This window comes from Heloderma suspectum, chromosome 5 (assembly GCF_057233095.1).
Source record: "Heloderma suspectum isolate Gila_16-S chromosome 5, 16-S_ref, whole genome shotgun sequence".
In the NCBI taxonomy this organism is placed as follows: Eukaryota; Metazoa; Chordata; class Lepidosauria; order Squamata; family Helodermatidae; genus Heloderma; species Heloderma suspectum.
Window position 1 is genome coordinate 177,877,785 of NC_139462.1, and position 20,745 is coordinate 177,898,529.

A 20,745-nucleotide genomic window follows, 5' to 3' on the forward strand; every position below is an offset into this window, starting at 1 on the left:
ATAACATGTCTCAACAAGCTGATCAAGCTCTGTTAATTAAAGGGGCTTTTTTCCTATTATTTCTTGTATGCTTGAATATGGTTTGGAGCAACAAAATGGTAAGGATCTTTCCTAGCTGTAGTGGTTCAAACAGTGGCATGTGCCACTGCAACTAAAGCGTAATCCTAGTGAAGAGACACAATGCCAATGAAAACCATGAAAGCTCCTTAATCTGGTTGAACCAACATAAATTTTCTAGTCATCTGACACATTACACTGTTCTTCAGGATTTTGCCAGCCTCCACCTTTACCCTATGCTCACAAATATGCCTACATAAAGTCGGGTAGAAGCACTGGTAGCATCAATGGGTAATTCTATTATTGGACTAATAATTGGACCCTTCCATCCAGTGCTACAAGTTGTGTTGCTTGTAGAATTGGTCATAAGAAAAGTAATCCCTGCACATCATGCTAGTTTAACAATACGCTTGATGATTTAAAAGGGATATTGAAAATTAGCATTGCATATGGTAATCCCGTTATTGTTTTAAAAATTGCCTTAGAAATAATGCAGTATAACTGTACCCATCCAAAACACCTCCAGCAATAAAATTGTTAGGTGCCTCCAAGCATTTGATCAGCTCAGATTTGATTCCCCCTTTTACAATCTTTATTGAGCAAGTTGCTTCTAAGCTCCAATTGTAGCCATATCTTTCTCAATTATTCTTTGAATACAGCAAACCATCTTATAAACACTTTGTATTCACCCTTTTTCTCACTTACTAGGGATATGAAGCAAAGTTGCCCTTGGCTCCCCACACTTTTCTCTCTTTTTTTGCTATCCCTATGGAATTACTTGCCTGAGCAATCTCCTGATGAAAAGTGTGACCTGAACTATACTATTTGTAAAATTATCCCTAAGAACTACCTTCTCCCATATGAAACTGTCTGTGTTTTAAGATCTTCAGAGCCCCTGCCCCATGTGCCCTGACCATCTGAAGTATGGTGGGGTAGTGACAGGAGACAAGACCTTCTCTTTGGTGACACCAAAATTGTGGAACTCCCTTCAGATCTTCCCACCACCATGTCCGTCATGTCTAGTAGTGTGGATGGAACAGGAAGCGCACACACACACGCACACAGTTATACTTCCCAAAGTGTGGAAAGTCAATTGAAGTTCAACAGGTCACTGACACTGAAAGAGTGCTAGGAGCTGCCAGTCTGGAAACCCCCTTAAATATAAGCTACCGTTCTTAATTGTATAAAGAAGACTTCAAGCAGCGTTCCTATTTTGGCAGGATAGTAACCAATAAACTAGCTATTTCTCCTAATTTTTTATTTCATATTTTACTTTCTTTACCCATATTAAACAAGTGGCAAAAAAAAATGCTTAACATTTTTATTCATAATAAAATTACTGAGTAAAAGTAAAATATTGTGGTTTTAAAAAAATAAATGTTATGTATAGAGGTGACGCACAAGGAGAAATAGGCTTTCATGGAATGCAGTTTTATTCTAATGCATTTCAGTTCAAACAATTCATTTGGCACATGAAGCGCCAGGTCAGTCCTGGGTATCACTGAGGAACATTGCAGGAACAGTTCCACCATTAGTGACCTATCCATTTCTTTTACATGCATTATGGAATTTAAAAGGCATAAGCCACCTATTTACTAAAGAAGATAAATGGCACTTGCATTTCTCCCACTAATTCTATTCTTGGCTTAACCTCAGTTATATGACAGAGATCGATGTCTTCAGTTTATAAACTGGAAACAAGGATGCTTATACAGGGGTTTAATCCTTCACAATGTTTCTATTTCAAGTGAACAAATTAAAATTAAATTTTAGAAACATCAAATAATGTAGTTTCTGTTATTCTAGATCAGACTCTGTGAGAGCTCAACACCAGAGTGATGAGCATGTGACGTTGCCACTTTTTGGACTCTTATATTTCAAGAACTTTGAGCCTAGATTAATATACTATTTTTTTCTAGATGTGTTTCAGGATCTCTCCCTTTGAAGACCTAATTGTCTGGCTTATTGGTGCAGCAAAGATTGAAATAGCTTCATCCTGGATGGATAATCACTCCTTATCTTTAACTGTTTGGTACCCCAGACTATGGCACACTTTCAGCAATAAAAAAAAAAAAAATGCATCCAGTAAATCTAGCACAACACTTAGCTAAGCAGAAACCTTTTATGCTAAATGGCATACTTTCATGTCATCTTTGGAAGGCAGTTCTCAGCAGATGCAACAGCCATCTAAAGATGTATGTATGAAATTTCTTAATCACCATCTGGCTGGTCACCCGGCCACTCTGGGCGATGTACAACAATACAATTTAAAACAGTAAAATTACACATTAAAACATCGTCTAAAAATACCCTAACCCACCCCAAATGCCTGCCTGATGGATCTGGTTGGTTTCATTAACTCTTATTTTAAGATTGTTTATTTGGGTACTATGTATATAATTGCAGATGAGGATTTTGCTTTCTTTCTCTTTCTCTCTTTGTCATGTACTTTGTTTTCACGTCTTGTAATTTAATGTAAAAAATGTCTACTAATGAAAAATAACCTTTAAAAAAAAAGAAAAAGAAATCCAGTATGTCTGTTGTTTAAGAATGAAGAAATTATTATTCTGTCCTACACACAACCTGAAAAGCAGGGCATCAAATACTTTTTTCCATTTAATCTGAATCATCATTGAGTCAAACACTGATAATTGTGTATATACTTGTTATTACAGATACAGACCCACGTGTATTAGAGAAACAAGAACTACAACAACCAACGTATGTTGCTCTCAGTTACATTAATAGGTAAGATGCTTTGTATATAGATATGTACTTTTGTGGCTTTGAAGAAAGTTATTTCACTGAGGTGGGGCACCTGGGGCCCTCCAGATGTTGATGAAGTACAATCCCTGACCACTGGCCATTCTGGCTGGGGTTTATGGGAGCTGGAATCCAACAACCCCTGAACGGGCACAGGTTCCCTGTCCCTGTCTACAGTGTCTGTCTGCTAAGGGCATGTGTTTGTTGCCGTGAATTCCAAATGTGTAAATGGTTGAGAACGAGAAGTGAATGTGGACAATATTGCACACTTCTGGTAAAAATCCATAGCTATGGAATTACACTGCTGAATACTAACAACGATCTTTAGGCCATTATCCACGTTTACTAGTCTGTGTATGTAGTTATTTGGTGGCAACAGTTTCCTCTATGAGAAATGTTGGCATTACTTCTCCTAAAAAAAAGTGCAGTTTAGAAATGCTTTCACTGAATACTTTTACTCATTACTGTTATTTTTGTGAGACTGAGCTGAACTGCAAAAAATTTTTCTGATGGTCTGACAACAGTCCAACTTTTCCAAGTATTATACCTGAAGGTGAAGCCAAATGTTGAAGATTGGTGGCAATGGTTATTTGTTTTTGTGTTACTTTTAAACAATTAACAAACCCAAGATGTTTCTGGGCACTGTCCAATAGATTCCTGAAATAGTTGCGTCATAGGAACAAATAAACCTGCTGAATCAGACTGAGTCAATGTAACTGAGCATCCTGGTTTCCAGCTGTATTTAGTCAGATCCCTCTGGGAGGCCTACAACCAAGGCATAAGGGCACCATAAGCCACACCTTTTTTTTACTTCCAGGAACATGCTGCTTCCAAATAATAGAGTTTTTACTTGATCATCGTGGCTAATAGCCATTGATAGACCGATTCTCCATAAATGTGTCTAGTCTGCTTTTAAAGCTATCTAACCAGTGGCCATCATCACATTTTATGGCAGTGAATTCCATAAATTAAATTATATATTGTGTGAAAACCTGGTGAATGTACTGCAGCAAGCCTTGTGCTCATGCTCATGCATGCGTGCACACACACACACTTTCTCTCTTTCATGCATGTGAGAAGGAAACTGGAAGCATTTAGATTTTAAACAAACCACATCAGAATTCAGGGAACTGTGGCTTGTTCTAACTGTGGTTAGTGTCAGGGTGGAAACTGAGCTGATAGAACCCCAGAGCAGTTCTGATTCTGAGGAGGATCAGCAATCCATGGGAGAGGAGACAGCTCATCCCTCACAGGCACAGCAGCTGGCAGAGATTCTGCCTGCTGGCATTCCTGAGATAGATAGTGATCCTAGCAGTGAGAAAGTGCGGGAGGGGGGCTTGCTAGACGCTCGACGCAGATGCAGGGAGCGACGAGTGATGGAGGGTGCGGAAAGGAGGCATAGCGTCCGTTTGGCGCGCAAGCAATGGCCGCCTCCCGTGGACTCAAGGGAAAGAGGGAGGATCTCTCCCTAGCCCATAAGTTCAGGGTCTTCAAGTGACTCTCCTTCAAACAGGGATCAACTGCCTACTTGGTGCATAGGCCACTCTGCTGTTCCTTGCTTAGTCGCTGGTGATTAGCATCTGAAAGAGTCATTAAGTTGTAAAAGGATTAAAGCCTTGAAAAGAATCCTTTAGTCTGTGTCTTGAGTTGGCTATTGGAGTCTACTTAAAGAGGCTGCTAGGACACTCCTGACAGCTTGATCCCCATTCCTCTCTCTCTGTCTCTCTGTCTCTCTCTCTCTCTTCTCCTACTGCCGAATGGAGGTTGCCTTCTGCAACCCCCCCCTCCCATCTGCTATTGCATGTTCACCTCCGCTCCTCCCAGTGGGGTGGGGTGGATGCCCTTGCTTTAGTGGACTCGGGGGCTACGACCAGTTTCATGGATGAAACCTTTGCCCTCTTCCACAAGATTCCTACCCTGCCTCTTCCTGCCCCTTGGCAGTGGAGAGCATCGATGGGTGTCCTCTTTCTTCGGGCGCGGTGACCCGGATTACAGCTCCACTCACTCTGCGCATCCAGTCCCACTTTGAGCAGATTCAGTTTCACTTGGCCAAGGTTCTCCAATACCCAATCGTGGTGGGTGTTTCCTGGCTCTCTAAGCATAATCCTCAGATTTCTTGGGAGCTTCAGTCTCCCTAGTGCCGGGAGCATTGCCTCCTGATTGAGGCGCCAGTCCCAGTCCAGGCCTTAACCCTTTCCTCCCAGTTCCTTTCCAGTTCTTCAGCTACCGTGATCCTCCCAGAGAATTATGCAGCTTTTCGGGATGTTTTCGACAAGAAGGAGGCCAACCAGCTTCCCCCCCCCCCCCACAGCCCATTTGACTGTGCCATTAACCTCATTCCGGGGGCAACCATCCCCGCTGGATGACTGTATTTGATGTCAGAGCTGGAACTTCGAGCTCTGCGAGAGTTTTTGGACACAAACCTCAAACGTTGCTTCATTCGCCCTTCCTCCTCCCCTGCCTGCACCCCTACCATCTTTGTGGCCAAGAAATCTGGAGAACTCCACCCAGTGCACAACTATAGAGCCCTCAATTCGGTCTCAATCCCTGACAAGTACCCCTCCCCCTGATCCCTGAGATGCTGGAGCGCCTGGGGTGAGCCAAGATTTTCACGAAGTTGGACCTGCATGGCGCCTACAATCTGATTTGCATCCGGGAGGGGGATGAGTGGAAGACCTGTTTCGGCACCCGGCACGGAGCGTATGAATACCTAGTGATGCCGTTTGGGCTTGCCTGTGCCCCCCCCCCCCACGTTTTCGCGTTTTATGAATGCCATCTTCCAGGACTATTTGGACACTTTCCTCATTGTGTATCTCAATGATTTACTTATATTTTCTGAGGACCCCCATGCCCATCAGTACCATGTCTCTGCTGTCCTCCAGCGCCTCCGTGAGCACCATCTTCATGCCAAGCTGGAAAAATGTGCATTTGACCTAACCTCTTTGGACTATCTTGGCTACATTATCTCAGCTGACGGTATCAGGATGGATCCTGCAAAGGTCCAGGCTGTCCTCTCCTGGCAGGCTCCTTAGGGATGTACGAAAGGGACATACCTTGTCCCGCAGCTTTTTTCGCGGTGGGGGGGAGGCGCTTCGCTTCTCCCCCCGAAGTTCATGCGAGGGGGGGAGGCTTCCTGCCTCGCCCGGCCGAAATTCAGGCCGGGCGGGAGGCGCCCCATCCCTCGCCGGCGAAAGTCAGGCCGGGTAGAAGCGCCCCGTCTACCCGGCTGCAAAAACAAAAACAAAAAACACCCCCGTGATAGGCTACATAACGATTAACGTAGCCTATCATGGCTAGATTTGCAAAGTCAGCCATGATAGGCTACATTAATCGTCACGTAGCCTATCACGGGTGACTTTGATTTGCTATTTGCGTTGCCCTTATTTTCGCCGTAGTCTACGTAAATCTTTACGTAGACTACAGGGACCAAATAAGGAACGCAAATGGCGGCTCCCTATGGGGGCCGCCATTTGCGTACGCGCGCTTTTTTTTTTCAAAGTCACCCGTGATAGGCTACGTGACGATTAACGTAGCCTATCACGGGGGTGGTTTTTTTTTTTTTTTTAACTTTCCCTGTAATGGCGGTGGCAGCAGCTGGTCAAAAGACCGGCTGCCACCCCCGCCCCTGACGAAGACCTGACGAACCGCCGCCAGGACCCACCGCAGGGAGGGACATTCGTGAAAGGTAAGTCCCATCCCGGGGGGGGGGGTGGCAGGTGGATGGCGGAGAATTTCACTGCCGATTTCGGGGGACCGAATGCGTTGGCACTCAGCCCCCCGAAGTTTCGGGGAGAAATTCTCCCCCATCCCTAGGCTCCATCCACCAAGAAGGACTTGCAACGTTTTCTGGGGTTTGCTAATTTCTACAGAAAGTTCCTGCCCAGCTTTGCTCGGCTGACATCTCCTCTCACAGTCCTCCTTAAGGGCAGGAAATCTCCTTTTCATTGGACGGCATCTGCCCAACAGGCTTTCGAGGAACTTAAGAAGCTTTTTAGATCTGAGACGATCCTGTTACATCCCAACCCGAGGAAGCCTTTTGTAGTGCAAACTGATGCCTCTGACTTTACGATGGGGGCGGTGCTTTTTCAGCCAGATCGGGTGGGCGGCGGGTTGCAACCCTGCGCCTACCACTCCAGGAAGCTGAACATGTCTGAGAGGAATTATACCATCTGGGAGAAGGAACTGTTGGCCATCAAGTCCGCTTTGGAGACCTGATGGAGGGGGCACAGCACCCTGTTGAAGTTAGAACCGACCATCGCAACCTGGAACATCTTCAGACAGCCCATGCCTTAAACCAGCAGCAGATTAGGTGGTCGCTTTTTTCCCGTGGTTCCACCTTAAGATTTGCCATGTGAAGACCTCTGACAACCTACAAGCAGATGCTCTTTCTTGTAAGCCTGACCTCCAGCCAGGGGGTGAGGGAAATCCCCCCCTCTCTGATTCTTCCCCCTCAAGGCCTGGCGGCAGCTGCAGTGCCTCACTCTTGGGAGGAGCTCCTTCACTCTGCACAGGCTCAGGATGCTTTTGTTCGCACAAAAGTGGAGGAATTGGGGCTAGCCTCTGCCCCCCCCACTCTACCCCCTTCTCTTTGTGAGGTGGCTTGCTTTACCATTCCAGCCGGGTCTATGTGCCTTCTAGACCCCTCTGCAAGAAGGTCCTCCATCAGTGCCATGACTCCCCCACTGCTACGCATTTTGGCTTCGCCAAGACCCTGCATGGAGTGACACGAGATTTTTGGTGGCCTCGTGTGTGTCGGGACGTCAAGACCTATGTCGCCTCCTGCCCAAACTGCCAGCAGGCAAAGGCCCCTTTAGGCAAGCCCACAGGCTTGCTTCACCCCCAGCCTACCCCCTCAGGACCTTGGAAACTGCTCTCCCTTGACTTCATCACTGACTTGCCTCCCTCATACGGTAAGACCACCATTCTGGTGGTGGTGGATTTGTTTTCTAAGATGGCCCATTTCATCCCCTGCTCTGGGTTGCCCACAGCCAGGGAGGCGACAGAGCTGTTTTTGGCGCATGTTTTCTGGCTCCACAGATGCCCGAGGGTCTCATTTTGGATAGGGGGGCCCAATTCACTGCCCATTTCTGGAGGGAGCTACTTGGGCTTCTCCATGTGATGCTCTTTCTTTCCTCCACCCACCATCCACAGACAGACTGTCAGACCAAGCGCACCAATGCGACTCTGGAGCAATATTTGTGCTGTTATGTCAATTACCAGCAAGATGACTGGTTTTCCTTGCTGCCTCTCACAGAATTTGCTTATAACAATGCCTGCCATGCTTCCACCTGCCAAACTCCATTTTTTGCTGATTTTGGTTACTACCCCAAGGCTTTCCCATCCACCTTAGCTGCCTCTTCGGTGCCAGCAGCCCATGACTTTTTAGAGGAGTTGCGAGCACTACACCACCTCTTACGGGACTCCCTCGAGCAAGCCAAAACAGCCTAGAGCAAGGCCTCTGCAGACCGGCGGTGCCAGCCGGGTCCATCTCTGCAACTGGGGGACTGGGTTTGGTTGTCCACCCAATACCTCCCCTCTCACTCACCCGCAAGGAAGCTTGCGCCTCGCCGCACAGGGCCATTCCAGATTATGGCCCAGATTAACCCTGTTGCTTTTCGCCTGGCTCTCCCTGCCTCCATGAAGACCCATCCTGTTTTTCATCGGTCCTTGCTGTCCCCCCTGGTTTCTGGTGACCCTCATCGCTCGGTCGGTTCCCCCCCACCGCCAGTGCTGGTGGAGGGGGAGGAGGAGTTTGAGGTCGCAGAGATTCTGGACTCCCGCCTTTCTTGCGGCCACCTGCAACATCTAGTGGACTGAAAGGGGTACGGGCCAGATGAGTGAACCTGGGAACCCGCGGAAAATGTGCATGCTCCGTTGCTGCTGAGGCATTTCCACCAGCTGTACCCCCACAAACCCTGGGCCCCAGGGGAAGAGCACGAGGGGGGGGGCTCATGGGAGCGGGGATGATGTCAGGGTGGAAACTAAGCCGACAGAACCCCAGAGTAGTTCTGATTCTGAGGAGGATCAGCAATCCGTGGGAGAGGAGCCAGCTCATCCCTCACAGGCACAGCAGCTGGCAGAGATTCCACCTGCTGGCATTCCTGAGATAGATAGTGATCCTAGCAGTGAGAAAGTGCGGGAGGGGAGCTTGCTAGACGCTCGACACAGACGCAGGGAGCGACGAGCGATGGAGGGCGCGGAAAGGAGGCGTAGCGCCCATTTGGCACGCAAGCAATGGCCGCCTCCCGTGGACCCAAGGGAAAGAGGGAGGATCTCTCCCTAGCCCATAAATTCAGGGTCTTCAAGTGACTCTCCTTCAAACGGGGATCAACTGCCTACTCGGTGCATAGGCCACTCTGCTGTTCCAGCTTAGTTGCTGGTGATTAGCATCTGAAAGAGTCATTAAGTTGTAAAAGGATTAAAGCCTTGAAAAGAGTCCTTGAAAAGAGTTTTGAGTTGGCTATTGGAGTCTACTGAAAGAGGCTGCTAGGGTGCTCCTGACAGTTAGTTAAGCCAGAATCAAACCATGGTTTCATATCCTGGATTGGTTTGAAACTACAATTTACAGTAACCAGAGTTCAGATGTCACAGAGAACTGTGGTTAGTTTAAAACTGGAAGTGGATGCTTCCAGTTTCCTCCTGTGATATACGGAAGAGGAGGAGAGGGAAAGGAGAAGTGTGCAAGCCCAAGGCTCATTATGTTCACATAGCAGGAAACCATGGTTTCCCATTACTGAACTGGACCTCTCAGCATTATGGGTTTATTTGGAAGTGTTGGCCATTTACAGTGCAATCCTTTGCATCTTACCTACAAAAAAGCCCAATACATTCTCACTTTTCCCAAAAGAACAAAAGTAACTCTTTTTCTTACTGTGCTGCTATTGCTTACTGTTCAGGGAAGGGTGTATGCAGATGCTTCCAGTATCTTCTGGACTGAATAATTGTGACAAAACACAGAAACAACTGGATCAAAGTAACATGTCACTTGGCAGATTATACTGGTGTGTTCTCATTTTTACGTTTGTGATGACCAACTGGAATCATGTGTTTCTATCCATATAGTCATAACTTTACACCCTGCTCTCAGACTTGTTTTTAGAGGAAAAAGCAAGACAAACCTCAGATAGTAATTCAAATGATGTGAGCAGAAATGAATTTATTTATGAACCAAGGGAATGGCTTGTTGTTTGAAAGGAGTTATAGAGCTGGGTTTGTTTGTTTGGGTGCGGGAGCGGGGAGAGGACACTTTGTTTTTCAGGAATCAAATAATTCTTCCAAAACTCCAACATGCTCAATTTGATAAATTACAAAGATTATTTTTATATCTGTTAAATCAAAGAGAGCAAATACATATTTAAATGGGAAAACATCTCAATTGTGTTCTAAATGTAAGGGTTAGTTCTCCCACTGCGATAGTATCACTGTATCACTTCAGATTTTATATTGTTATTCATGTGATAGAATATTCATCTCATCCATTCAAAAAAATTAATCCAGGATGAAGACTAGAACTGAAATCTAGTTTCTACATGGGGATATATACATTTATTTATTTTTCTGGCATGGAAATGCATTTAATCATGTGGGTCCCCACCTGTACCCTGATTTGGGGAGCCCAAATACAGGCTTACCATTGCAATGAGAACAAGGCTTAACAAATAGGACCTTCAGCAAATTGTATATTTATTTGTTGCACTGAGGATTGTTTGTGTTCACAGTTGCAGCTAGCCACACTCTTTTTGAGGTTATTCCATTCCCCCCCCCTCAAGTTTTCTGTACCCCCACCGACAGCCAGCATTCCATGGCCACTGAGCATGCTCAGTTCTCATTGGGTGGGGCTTTTCTATTTTTTTTTTTCTAGTTCTGCAAAAATTGTGGTTCCCTCAAGCATGCTGATACCTTCCTCTTGTGCACTGGTGGTGCTGTTTTGGCTACATAAGGAGAACGAGTGGGAAGAATACACACACATTACTATAGGATTAATCTACATGTTCTCCTTTGTGAAATTCTAAGGGCAAATTATTTTTGACATGTGACACTAAAAAGCACATTTGATACAGCAACCTTTCTGAAGCGAAGGGTGTGATCCTATGCATGTTTAGAAAGAAAAAGTCCTATAACATTTGGCTGGCTAGGGAATGCTGGGAGCTGTAGGACTTTTTTCTGTCTAAATATGCATAGGATTGCACCCTAAATGGATCTGGGTTTAGTCAGTACCTCAGTGGCAGACTGCCTGGGAGTCCTATATATGCTGCCTTGAGTTAAATGATGGGAAAATGGAGGAAATATACAGGTAATGGGTTAATTTTATATGTTCAAGGCATTTTGGTTGTACATTCATATTACAGAACAATGTAAGCAAAAGGCTGCAGAAGCCTCACATGTTGCTAACACATTTACACAAGAGTAAAAAGCATTGAGATCTGCCAGCCCTAACTAAAATACTGTGTATGCATGTAGCTATGTATTCCAGTAGAAGAAAAAAATGCAGAATTTCTCTTCAGAAGCAGCTTTTTGATGTTCCTCATCAAGAAATAAATCTTCGCAGTGAAACCTCTTCCAGTTGCATGTCTGGGCATTTTGCAAGCTCAGCTGTTTCAGATAACCCATGTAAGTTTAACTAACTGAATGCCTGTTGCCTTTAGCAAACATGTACATTGTTCGACATCCACCCAATTCCATTTAAAATGTAAGCTTATGGTTAAAAGCTCTGCAGTATGAATGGAACTGATTGTATTTTTGGCATACAGGTAATAAAATGTTTGGATTTGTTGGTTTCACAAACTTGCTATTTAACAGGAAAAGGGCATTTATAGACCTGAGCATATGGTACATATAAATGGGACTAAAATTAGGCCATATAAACTTCAAAAATAATAATCTGAGTAAATATCGGAATGAGTTTGTGGCCTTTCCCCATTTTTCATGCATTGCAGTCCTACATTTTGCCAGCATAGAAGGTGGGTTGTGGACCTCTTAAATTGTTACCCATTTCCACTGTGTGTGTTTACAATTTTTGTGGGACTTTTAGGTTTAAAGTCTAATTCACAATGATACGTTGGTCCATATGGCTTTGGCATTATGTGATTTGCTTCTTGAATGTGTGGTCTCCCAGGTGGAAGGAACCTTAGTGTAGTGTTTTGAATGAAACTTGCATAACCAACCAATCTTGGTTATACTTTGGGTGGCAAATGTAAGTTTGCATGTTGCTTTGCTAATGCTTCACATTGCTGCCAAAGCGGAGAATAACTGTGGGCATTTCTACACCAGCCTAAAATCCTGCATTGAAAATGGAGCGTTCTGCTTCCATTTTAAATGCAGGATCACCACTGACTCCCTTTACATGCGCTTCCTCCCCCACCCCCTTCTCCCCGTATCTGAGTCTTCCATTATCTTTCATTGATCTCGCTCCTCTTCTTGCTGCTTTAAGTCTTTTCATGGAGGAAACTGAAGTGGGACACAATGGGGTAATTTGATAGTTCATTATCTGCGATGTATTTAAAACCGGAACAAAGGGCATTTAGTGCAGGAGGGTCACGACACCATGTAAAGAGCCTGCAAACTTCTGTGAAGGAGCAATCTCAATGGCAGGATAAAAGCTGCATGTGATGAAGCCCTCTTTGTTTGGTATTATTTATTTATTATGTATTTATTTATTACATTTATATCCCACCTTTCTTCCATCATGGAACTCAAGGTGGCTACATGTGGTTCCCAGGTAGCCTCCCCTCCAAGCACTAGCCAGACCCAAACCTGCTTAGCTTCAGCAAGGTGGCTGCCTCATGTGCCTTCAGACTATGCCGTTGGTATGGGTCCTAAGCAGCTGTAATGGTTATCAAATGAAGTTAACTACTAAGGGAATGTAATATTCACTCTTACCTTGTGAAAGTAAGTAATCCCGTTACCAAAAAACCTGGTCTTCAACTGGTGGATGATGACCCACTAGCAGGTCACAGCCTGTTCTGTGATGGACTGCAACAACACCACTATCACCATACAAATATATGGTACAAAAATTAAGAAGAGCATCCCTTCACCAGCCTAAAAATCCTGCATTTAAAATGGGGCTTTCTGTTTCCATTTTAAATGCAGGATCAGGACGGACTCCCTTTATACGTGCTTCCTTCCCCCTCCCCCTTTTCCTCCTTATGAGTCTTCCATATGTTTCATTGGCCTAGCTTCTCTTATTGTGTCTTTTCCTTTTTCATGGAGGGAACTGAAGCGGAACTCAAGCATGGTAATTTAATAGCTCATTATTTCCAATCTTTTAAACAATGGAGTAAAGGTCATTTAGTGCAGGAGATGCCCTAGAGGTTAACAATGTCATTTAAAGGACCGGCAAACTTCCGTGAGTAACCAATCTCACTAGCAGGATAAAAGCTCCATGTGAAGAAGCCCGAAGTCTCCAAATGCAAGTTGGGTTCTGAGTCTGAAAGGATTGAAGACTACTGGATTAGGGTTTGGGGGACAAATTTGAGCGTGACTAGGATAAGGGAACTGGGGCAGACAGGCTGTGGAAGGACAAAGGGATAGGCCCAGGTGGGATTCAGAGTACATAGGCTTAGGAATATGGTTCACAGGAGAAAAAAGGAATAAGGCAGGAAGGGGCAGAAATAGAAAGGCAAGGGTACATCTTTGTAGTCTAGGGGAGAACTGTTGACTGGCCTGCTAATAGGCTACTTTCTTGGTTGCTAGAGATGAGGGTCAATGGGACCACAGTAATTATGAAACCAATACAGCAGCCTCCAAGTAAGCCCCATGAGTTTAACCAGAAGGTGCTCCAAAGTGCTTCTAAAAATGCCACCCTCAAACAAAAATGTTACCCTAACAAAGTTTGTGGGTTTTATATTGAGTCTAGATGTTCTCTGAAGATTTCGTACACCCTAAATATATCTGTTCATCAAGAAAAGTCCCATGGTTTACATTGTACAGATTTCAGTGTGTGATGTCAATAGCTTGCTGGCCATTTTATGAATAAAGAAGAATAGTCATATCCAGTTTCTTGTAGGCAGGGATCTCCAATGCAATGGCTTGCACAGAAATGCTCTGTCCAAAGGTGACCCTTCTTTTGAAATGGCTGGGAGGCAAAGTCTCAAGTGAGTTCTGTGCTTGCACTGGAGCAAACACAGAGCTGAAGATCAGGGTCAATCTAGCTGCAATCCAATGCCCAATGGCACACATGAGTCATGTTGATCTCAGAGGCACTTGTGACTGTGACCTGGTTCACACGTAACACCAATTCATGGGTTGTTAAACCCATGAATTGGCAGGGCTACACCAGAGCAAATGAGTGTGCTGCCTCCTGTGTGCTCACCACTTCCACTTAGTATCTGCTTTCATAAACAACCCAGGAAACACCCGTTCCTAGGTTGTTTAATGCAATGTGCAAACCCTGAAGTCTAGGTTCTTCAGGGACAAACAACCCAACATTTTAAACCAACAGCAAACCATGGGTTCAAACTCTGGGTTGCTTGTCCTTCAACAATGCAGAGTTAGTTGTTACGTGTGAACTGGGCCAATAACTCTGCACTGGGCTTGCAGTTGCTGTCTGCAAGGGGAATCTGACCTTCTGAATAAATATTGTAATAACTTCAGTCACAATCTCTGTTTCTGAAATTTCTGTTACTATAAGTTGCAATGGAGTTACATCAGTATTGATGGCATTGGACAATTACACCCCAAATCAGTTTGAATATATGGATATGGGTGGCGTTTGCAGTTCATTGCTGAGGATAAAGGAAACTTTGCACACCATTACTAAAGAAGAGCTGTGCAGTGCTATGTAATTCAGAATTCGGAAATCTTTTCCATTCCTGTCGCGAGTGCTTGGAATTCTTCGCTCTTACTATATTACAAGTCCATTGGGACTTTTAAAACTGCTTATTCAGATTTCACTGTTTTGAACCTACAAGAGCTAGTTGCATTAAATTGTTTATTTGGAAAGAAACAAGGCCATTTTAAAGCATTTTTAAAATAACTACTTATTGTTGTTCAGTCGTTAAGTCGTGTCCGACTCTTCGTGATCCCATGGACCATAGCATGCCAGGCCTTCCTGTCCTCCGCACTGTCCCGGGGTGTGCTCAAGTTCATATTCATTGCATCGGTGATGCTATCTAGCCATCTCATTCTCTGCCGTCCCCTTCTCCTTTTGCCTTCAATCTTTCCCAGCATCAGGGTCTTTTCCAGGGAGTTTTCTCTTCGCATTAGGTGGCCAAAATATTTGACCTTCAGCTTCAGTATCTGTCCTTCCAATGAGCAGTCAGGGTTGATTTCCTTTAGGATGGACTGATTTGACCTCCTTGCAGTCCATAAGAGTCTTCTTCAGCACCACAGTTCGAAAGGATCAATTCTTCAGTGCTCAGCCTTCCTTATAGTCCAGCTCTCACAGCCATACGTTACTACTGGGAAAACCATAGCTTTGATTATACGGACCTTTGTCGGCAAGGTGATGTCTCTGCTTCTTACTATGCTGTCTAGGTTTGCCATAGCTTTCCTCCCAAGGAGCAAGCGTCTTTTAATTTCATGGCTACAGTCACCGTCTGCGGTGATCTTGGAGCCCAAGAAAATAACATCTGTCACTGCTTCCATTTCTTCCCCTTCTATATGCCAGGAAGTGATGGGGCCAGATGCCATGATCTTAGTTTTTTTAATGTTGACTTTCAAACCAGCTTTTGCACTCTCCACTTTCACCCTCAACAAGAGGCTCTTTAGATCCTCTTTGCTTTCTGCCATTGGTGGTACCCATATGGGTGGTATCGTCTGCATATCTGAGGTTGTTGATAATTCTCCCGGCAATCTTAATTCCGACCTGTGATTCAATGATTGCAATAAAGGATCAAAGTTTCTCACAGTGTTATTAATCTTTTCAAAGTAAAATAATTGGTCTACTTTGCAAGGCAGTCTTCCCCAACCAAGTGCCCTCCAGATGTTTTGGACAATAACTGCCAGAATTCCTGACCATTAGCCACGCTGGCTTGGGCTGATGGTAGTTGATGTCTGTTAGGTGGTGCGCTCTTGTTAGACCAGTGTACGAACTTGCACATATTCCAATTAAATTCACACACCTGCTTGTAAGGAATCCTTAGACATTGGCAGATAGAGCCTCTGTGGCTAAGAGGGTGATTCACACCCAAAGAGATTCACACTCAGATACTGTTGAAGAAGATAACACCACAATGGCACATTTATTGAGGTTTACGAGATTCAAATCAACTAGCTGATCTGAGAGGAATTAGCTGAGCAAATGGATTTCTTAGCACTTATATCACTTCACTGAGTTATTCCTTGATGGGGAAATTAGCTTCATTCTTGGCCAAGCTGAGCTCCAGGCCTAGAAGTCGTTTTCATTACCATGGGAAGGAGCCTTCCTGAGGCTTGAGGCATGCGCACACACACACACACACACACACCACACACACACACACACACACACACACAGAGGGAGGTGGTGGAGGCTACAATTTGTACTATAAAACTCCAACAGCACTATACCTTTCCCTGAGCGGAAGTATTTTCCTGCAGACAAGAACCAGAAAGTGTTGCAACTCCTGGTCTCAGATGAAGAGGAAGGAAAACAGGAAATCTCAACTATGGGAGGCAAGGCACCCAATGATGGCAAGCAAGGAGCCTAGAGATTTCAGCGGGTAGGAGACTAGTCCTTCAGCAATTTCAGCATGGAGCCTTTCCTCTGGGAGGAGAGACTCTGAGTGATTTCAGCAGCAGCGTGGCACCTTACCCCTGGGAGGGAGGGAGGGAAGTCACCTAGTGATTTTTGCAGCAAGGCCCCATGCCTCAGGGAGGAGGGAACTCTGACTGTCCAAACTTGAGGGCTCTTATACAGTTCAGAGAAAAGCTATGACATTAGACAACACTCACAAGCACTGGAAATGGTGCTACTTGCTATGGGACAAAGACTGTGCAGGCCCTTCATCCCTTATGACAAAGGAGGGTGCTTGGGGATGATGGCTGTACTTGATGGAAACAAAAGTCTTTCCTGTTATCCCCATCCTGTTAACAAAGGATGACCTTCCATGCTAATGACTGTGTTAATGTCACGTGTCAGGGTTGGAGTGCAACAGTAAGAGCACTGCAGGTTGTTGACTAGGTACTTTACCAGATATCACTCTAGGTACTCAGCACATTCATGTTTTGCTCAATTTTTACCCCCACCATTTTAGGAAGTCCGTTAGAAACTGAATAGCTTGATCTAGTTTTGCATGTGGTGCCCGCTCTCAACCCCTTTCCTGTGCCTTTTTCCTGCCTTTACTGAAGCTGGGGATGAGGACACCTGCCTTATTAGCTTTGTCTCAAAATGGAGTCAGTACTGTTCATTCAAAAGAGGACAGCTTCATAACAAGTCCAAGACATGGAAGGCACCAGGTGGGGAAGGCAGATGTAGAAGGACATGCACACCAGGTTTATTGTCACCTTAAACAGGAGAATAGCTTCAGACATATGTAGTCAAGTTTCAGAAAACTAAAAAAAAATCCCAAACTCTTGGATTAATCTGGTCTGAGAATCAGAAAATGACCCACACTCCCTAAAACACCTCTGCCCCTTCTCTTTTCTTACCTGGCCAGTGGTGGCAATGCTTTCTAGGAACATCAGAAGTTTCCTTATACAAATCAGACCACTGGGTGGGCAGACATACAGGATCTACTTTCTTTGTTTTTTTCTAGAATCCGACCAACAAGGCATACACTTACACTTAAAGAATTCTGACCCCAGGAATTTGGTTTGAGTAGGATACCAAAGCTGAACACAGTTCGCAGTCCTTCCGCACAAAAATGCACTCCTTGTTATGGCAGGTTTTCACTTCAGAAATACACTTTACGGGGGCAGGGAGTGTCATAATTTGGTTGCTACTAGTGTTAAATAATTGGCTGTCAAAAATCCTTGCTGTTGTAAATCACCCAGAGATTTACCAGTAGATCCACATCTACCTTCTGCCCACCTCTGGTCTGCAGTGACTCCCCAGGGTTTCAGACAAGAGCTTGGAGATGACACAGTTGAACCTTGGACCTTTTGTATGCTCTGTTACTGAGCTGTGGCCATTCCCGTCTTTCGTGGTTTTCTCAAGGGCAACTGCAATGACAAAATAGCAGTAGCCATTGGAAAGATAACAAATGCCAAAGGCCACCATGCTAGGGCTCCTGCCATCACTAGCCAGGTAAATAAAGGAAGGGGGAAAGAGTGGGCAGTATCCAATTAGGCACTAGCACTAACATAAATTATGCTGTGTTTGCATAAGACACCTCTAGCACAACACCAATAGTGTTAGCTGGCACAACAGGTTTTCCGGGGAATCCTGTCACTAATGCTATGAGATCCTGTATGCCAGCACCATGTAATATATGTTAGAGCTACAATCTGATTGGATAATGTGCAGTATTTGCCAGAGTGAGGGATGGTGAAGAAGGTTTCATGGGACAGGAGGGCTGTTCTTTGGGTCTTTTTTGTACAAAGTGACATTTCTCCAGAATCCAGTTCTGTGCTCTATGTTCACAAGACATGATGACAGAATGATGTGTCCCCTCCCTTCTGCATGCACTGAAGTATGAAATGTGTTTTCCTTTACTGGGCCTATATATGTTTACAACTGCTGATGTGTACCATGAATAAGAATTCTATCCTCTTGTGATGGTAGAGGGCCTCTGCTTGATTTCCTCCAGTTTTCCCTCTCACTGCCGCCCCAGGTTCCACACTCCTGGGCTTTCTTCAAAAGCTAGCAGACATAAAAGTTAATATTTCCACACAAGAAATTATTAGAAGTTATCACAGAATAGCCAGAAACTTGGCTTTATAGAGAGACAATGGACATTTGTGGAAAAAATGATAAGGTTAAGTGCAACCTGAATGCAAAATTAGGCCATGTAGAACTTCAGAAACATTTGATTTCGGTATTTGCCATATTAATGTGACATACTATTGGCACAAAGATCAGGTCATTACATTAGGCTCATTTTATTTTAAAAGAAATAACATGATCCTGAAATGTCAGTTCTTGAGTTTGGAATGTGGGCTGAATCTTCTCACCTTTATTTTATGGAGCTGTCACATTTGAGCTAAAAATCTTTCTCTGGTATTAGTTGGCCCATTTTAAAAGGTATAGTATATATTGGAAAGCAACTGAAATCCTGAATCAATTCTGTTTTCTTGAGCTAATTCTCTTTTCTCATACTTCCCTCCACATAAAGAAGCAATATGTATAGGATTGTGTTTACTAGCTCCATCCCCTGATCTGTGTGCAGCTGTCACCCTTCATGTCGTGGTTAGGACGGCTGCTTAAGTATCACCAAAAAACTGGAAATATCACCAGAGAGCAAAAGATGACATGGATTTGCATATGCTAGTTTACATGTATAGATGCAAATTTAGAAATAAGTATTATATTTTAAATAGAAATACAGTACATCTCACCATGGTGCAGGTGACCAAGGGCTGGATCCAGACTTAAAGTAGACTCGTTGAGATCAATGAGACTTAAGTCCCATTGGCTTCAGTGGATTTACTCGTAAGTCTGGATCCAAACCCAGATACCCTGTGTGTATGCCTGTTCAGTCTGCTGTCCAGGTACTTACTATTGTTGAGCAACCTCAAGGCTTCCTCCTTTCCCTTCTTAAAGAACCATCTTTAAACTAGAACTGGATAACCCCTGAAACAGAGGATGCCTTCAAAGGGAGGACAGTCAGCCCTTCAAATAGAGGACTGTCCTATGTGAAAGAGGACACATGGCCACAGTAACTATGGGCCAAAGGTGAGAACAGGCCCTATAACTCTGTTATGGAGCAGCCTATTTAATGATGATGATGTGTGTAGGGCCTGTATATATGATTGGGAGCCCTGGTGCAATCATGGTACCCAATTGCCCATATAGTTGCAGAGACATAGGACCTGTTTGGAACTTCGACCCAATGGTACATACAGGTTGGGAGTGAGACCAACTGTCAATATCCCACTTACTTCTGTGTGTTGACTGAACACATGGAGGGAAGAATAAGGAGAGGTCTACAGAGTAATGGGCTTATCAGTGACAATGCAAGGGTGGGACAGCAACAGCAGGTGAGGGCTACTCCCTTCATGCCCTACTTCCTGGGAACATCTAGCTGGACCCTGGGAAACAGGATGTTGAAAGCAGTGTGACTGAGCAGTTAGACTGTTGGACTTTGACTAGGGGAGACCCAAGTTCAAACTGGGGGAGACCCACTCAGCCATGAAACTCACTGGGTGATCTTGGGGCAGTCACGATCTTTCAACCTAACCTACCTCACAGGATTTTTGTTGTGTTGATAAGAGGGGAGGGAGAAGAGAATTATGGGTGCCACCTTAAGCCCCTTAGAAGAAAGGCTGGAGCTCTTCTTATATGCCAGGAAGTGATGGGGCCAGATGCCATGATCTTAGTTTTTTTAATGTTGAGTTTCAAACCAGCTTTTGCACTCTCTACTTTCACCCTCAACAAGAGGCTCTTTAGATCCTCTTCGCTTTCTGCCATTGGGGTAGTATCATCTGTGTACCTGAGGTTGTTTATAATTCTCCTGGCAATCTTAATTCCGACCTGTGAGTCATCCAACCCGGCGTTTCTCATGATGTACTCTGCATATAAGTTAAATAAGCAGGGCAACAATATGTAGCCTTGTCGTACTCCTTTCCCAATTTTGAACCAATCGGTTGTTCCATGTCTGGTTCTTACTGTTGCTTCTTGACCCTCGTACAGGTTTCTCAGGAGACAGGTAAGGTGGTCTGGTACTCTCATCTCTTTAAGAATTTGCCAGAGTTTGTTGTGATCCACACAATCAAAGGCTTTAGCATAGTCAATGAAGCAGTAATAGACGTTTTTCTGGAATTCTCTTGCTTTCTCCATGATCCAGCGAATGTTGGCGATTTGATCTCTAGTTCCTCTGCCTCTTTGGAACCCAGCTTGTACTT

The 20,745-nt window shown here is 44.6% G+C and overlaps 1 protein-coding gene across 1 annotated transcript in view; it reads left to right on the top strand.

The window, feature by feature from the left end:
* Window positions 1–20,745, top strand: part of JAZF1 (JAZF zinc finger 1) — a 204,658-nt gene that overhangs the window by 125,984 nt on the left and 57,929 nt on the right. The window contains exon 2 of the mRNA XM_084858496.1: window positions 2,733–2,805. Coding sequence (XP_084714622.1) covers window positions 2,733–2,805 — 73 coding nt within the window. The remainder of the gene's footprint in view (window positions 1–2,732; window positions 2,806–20,745) is intronic.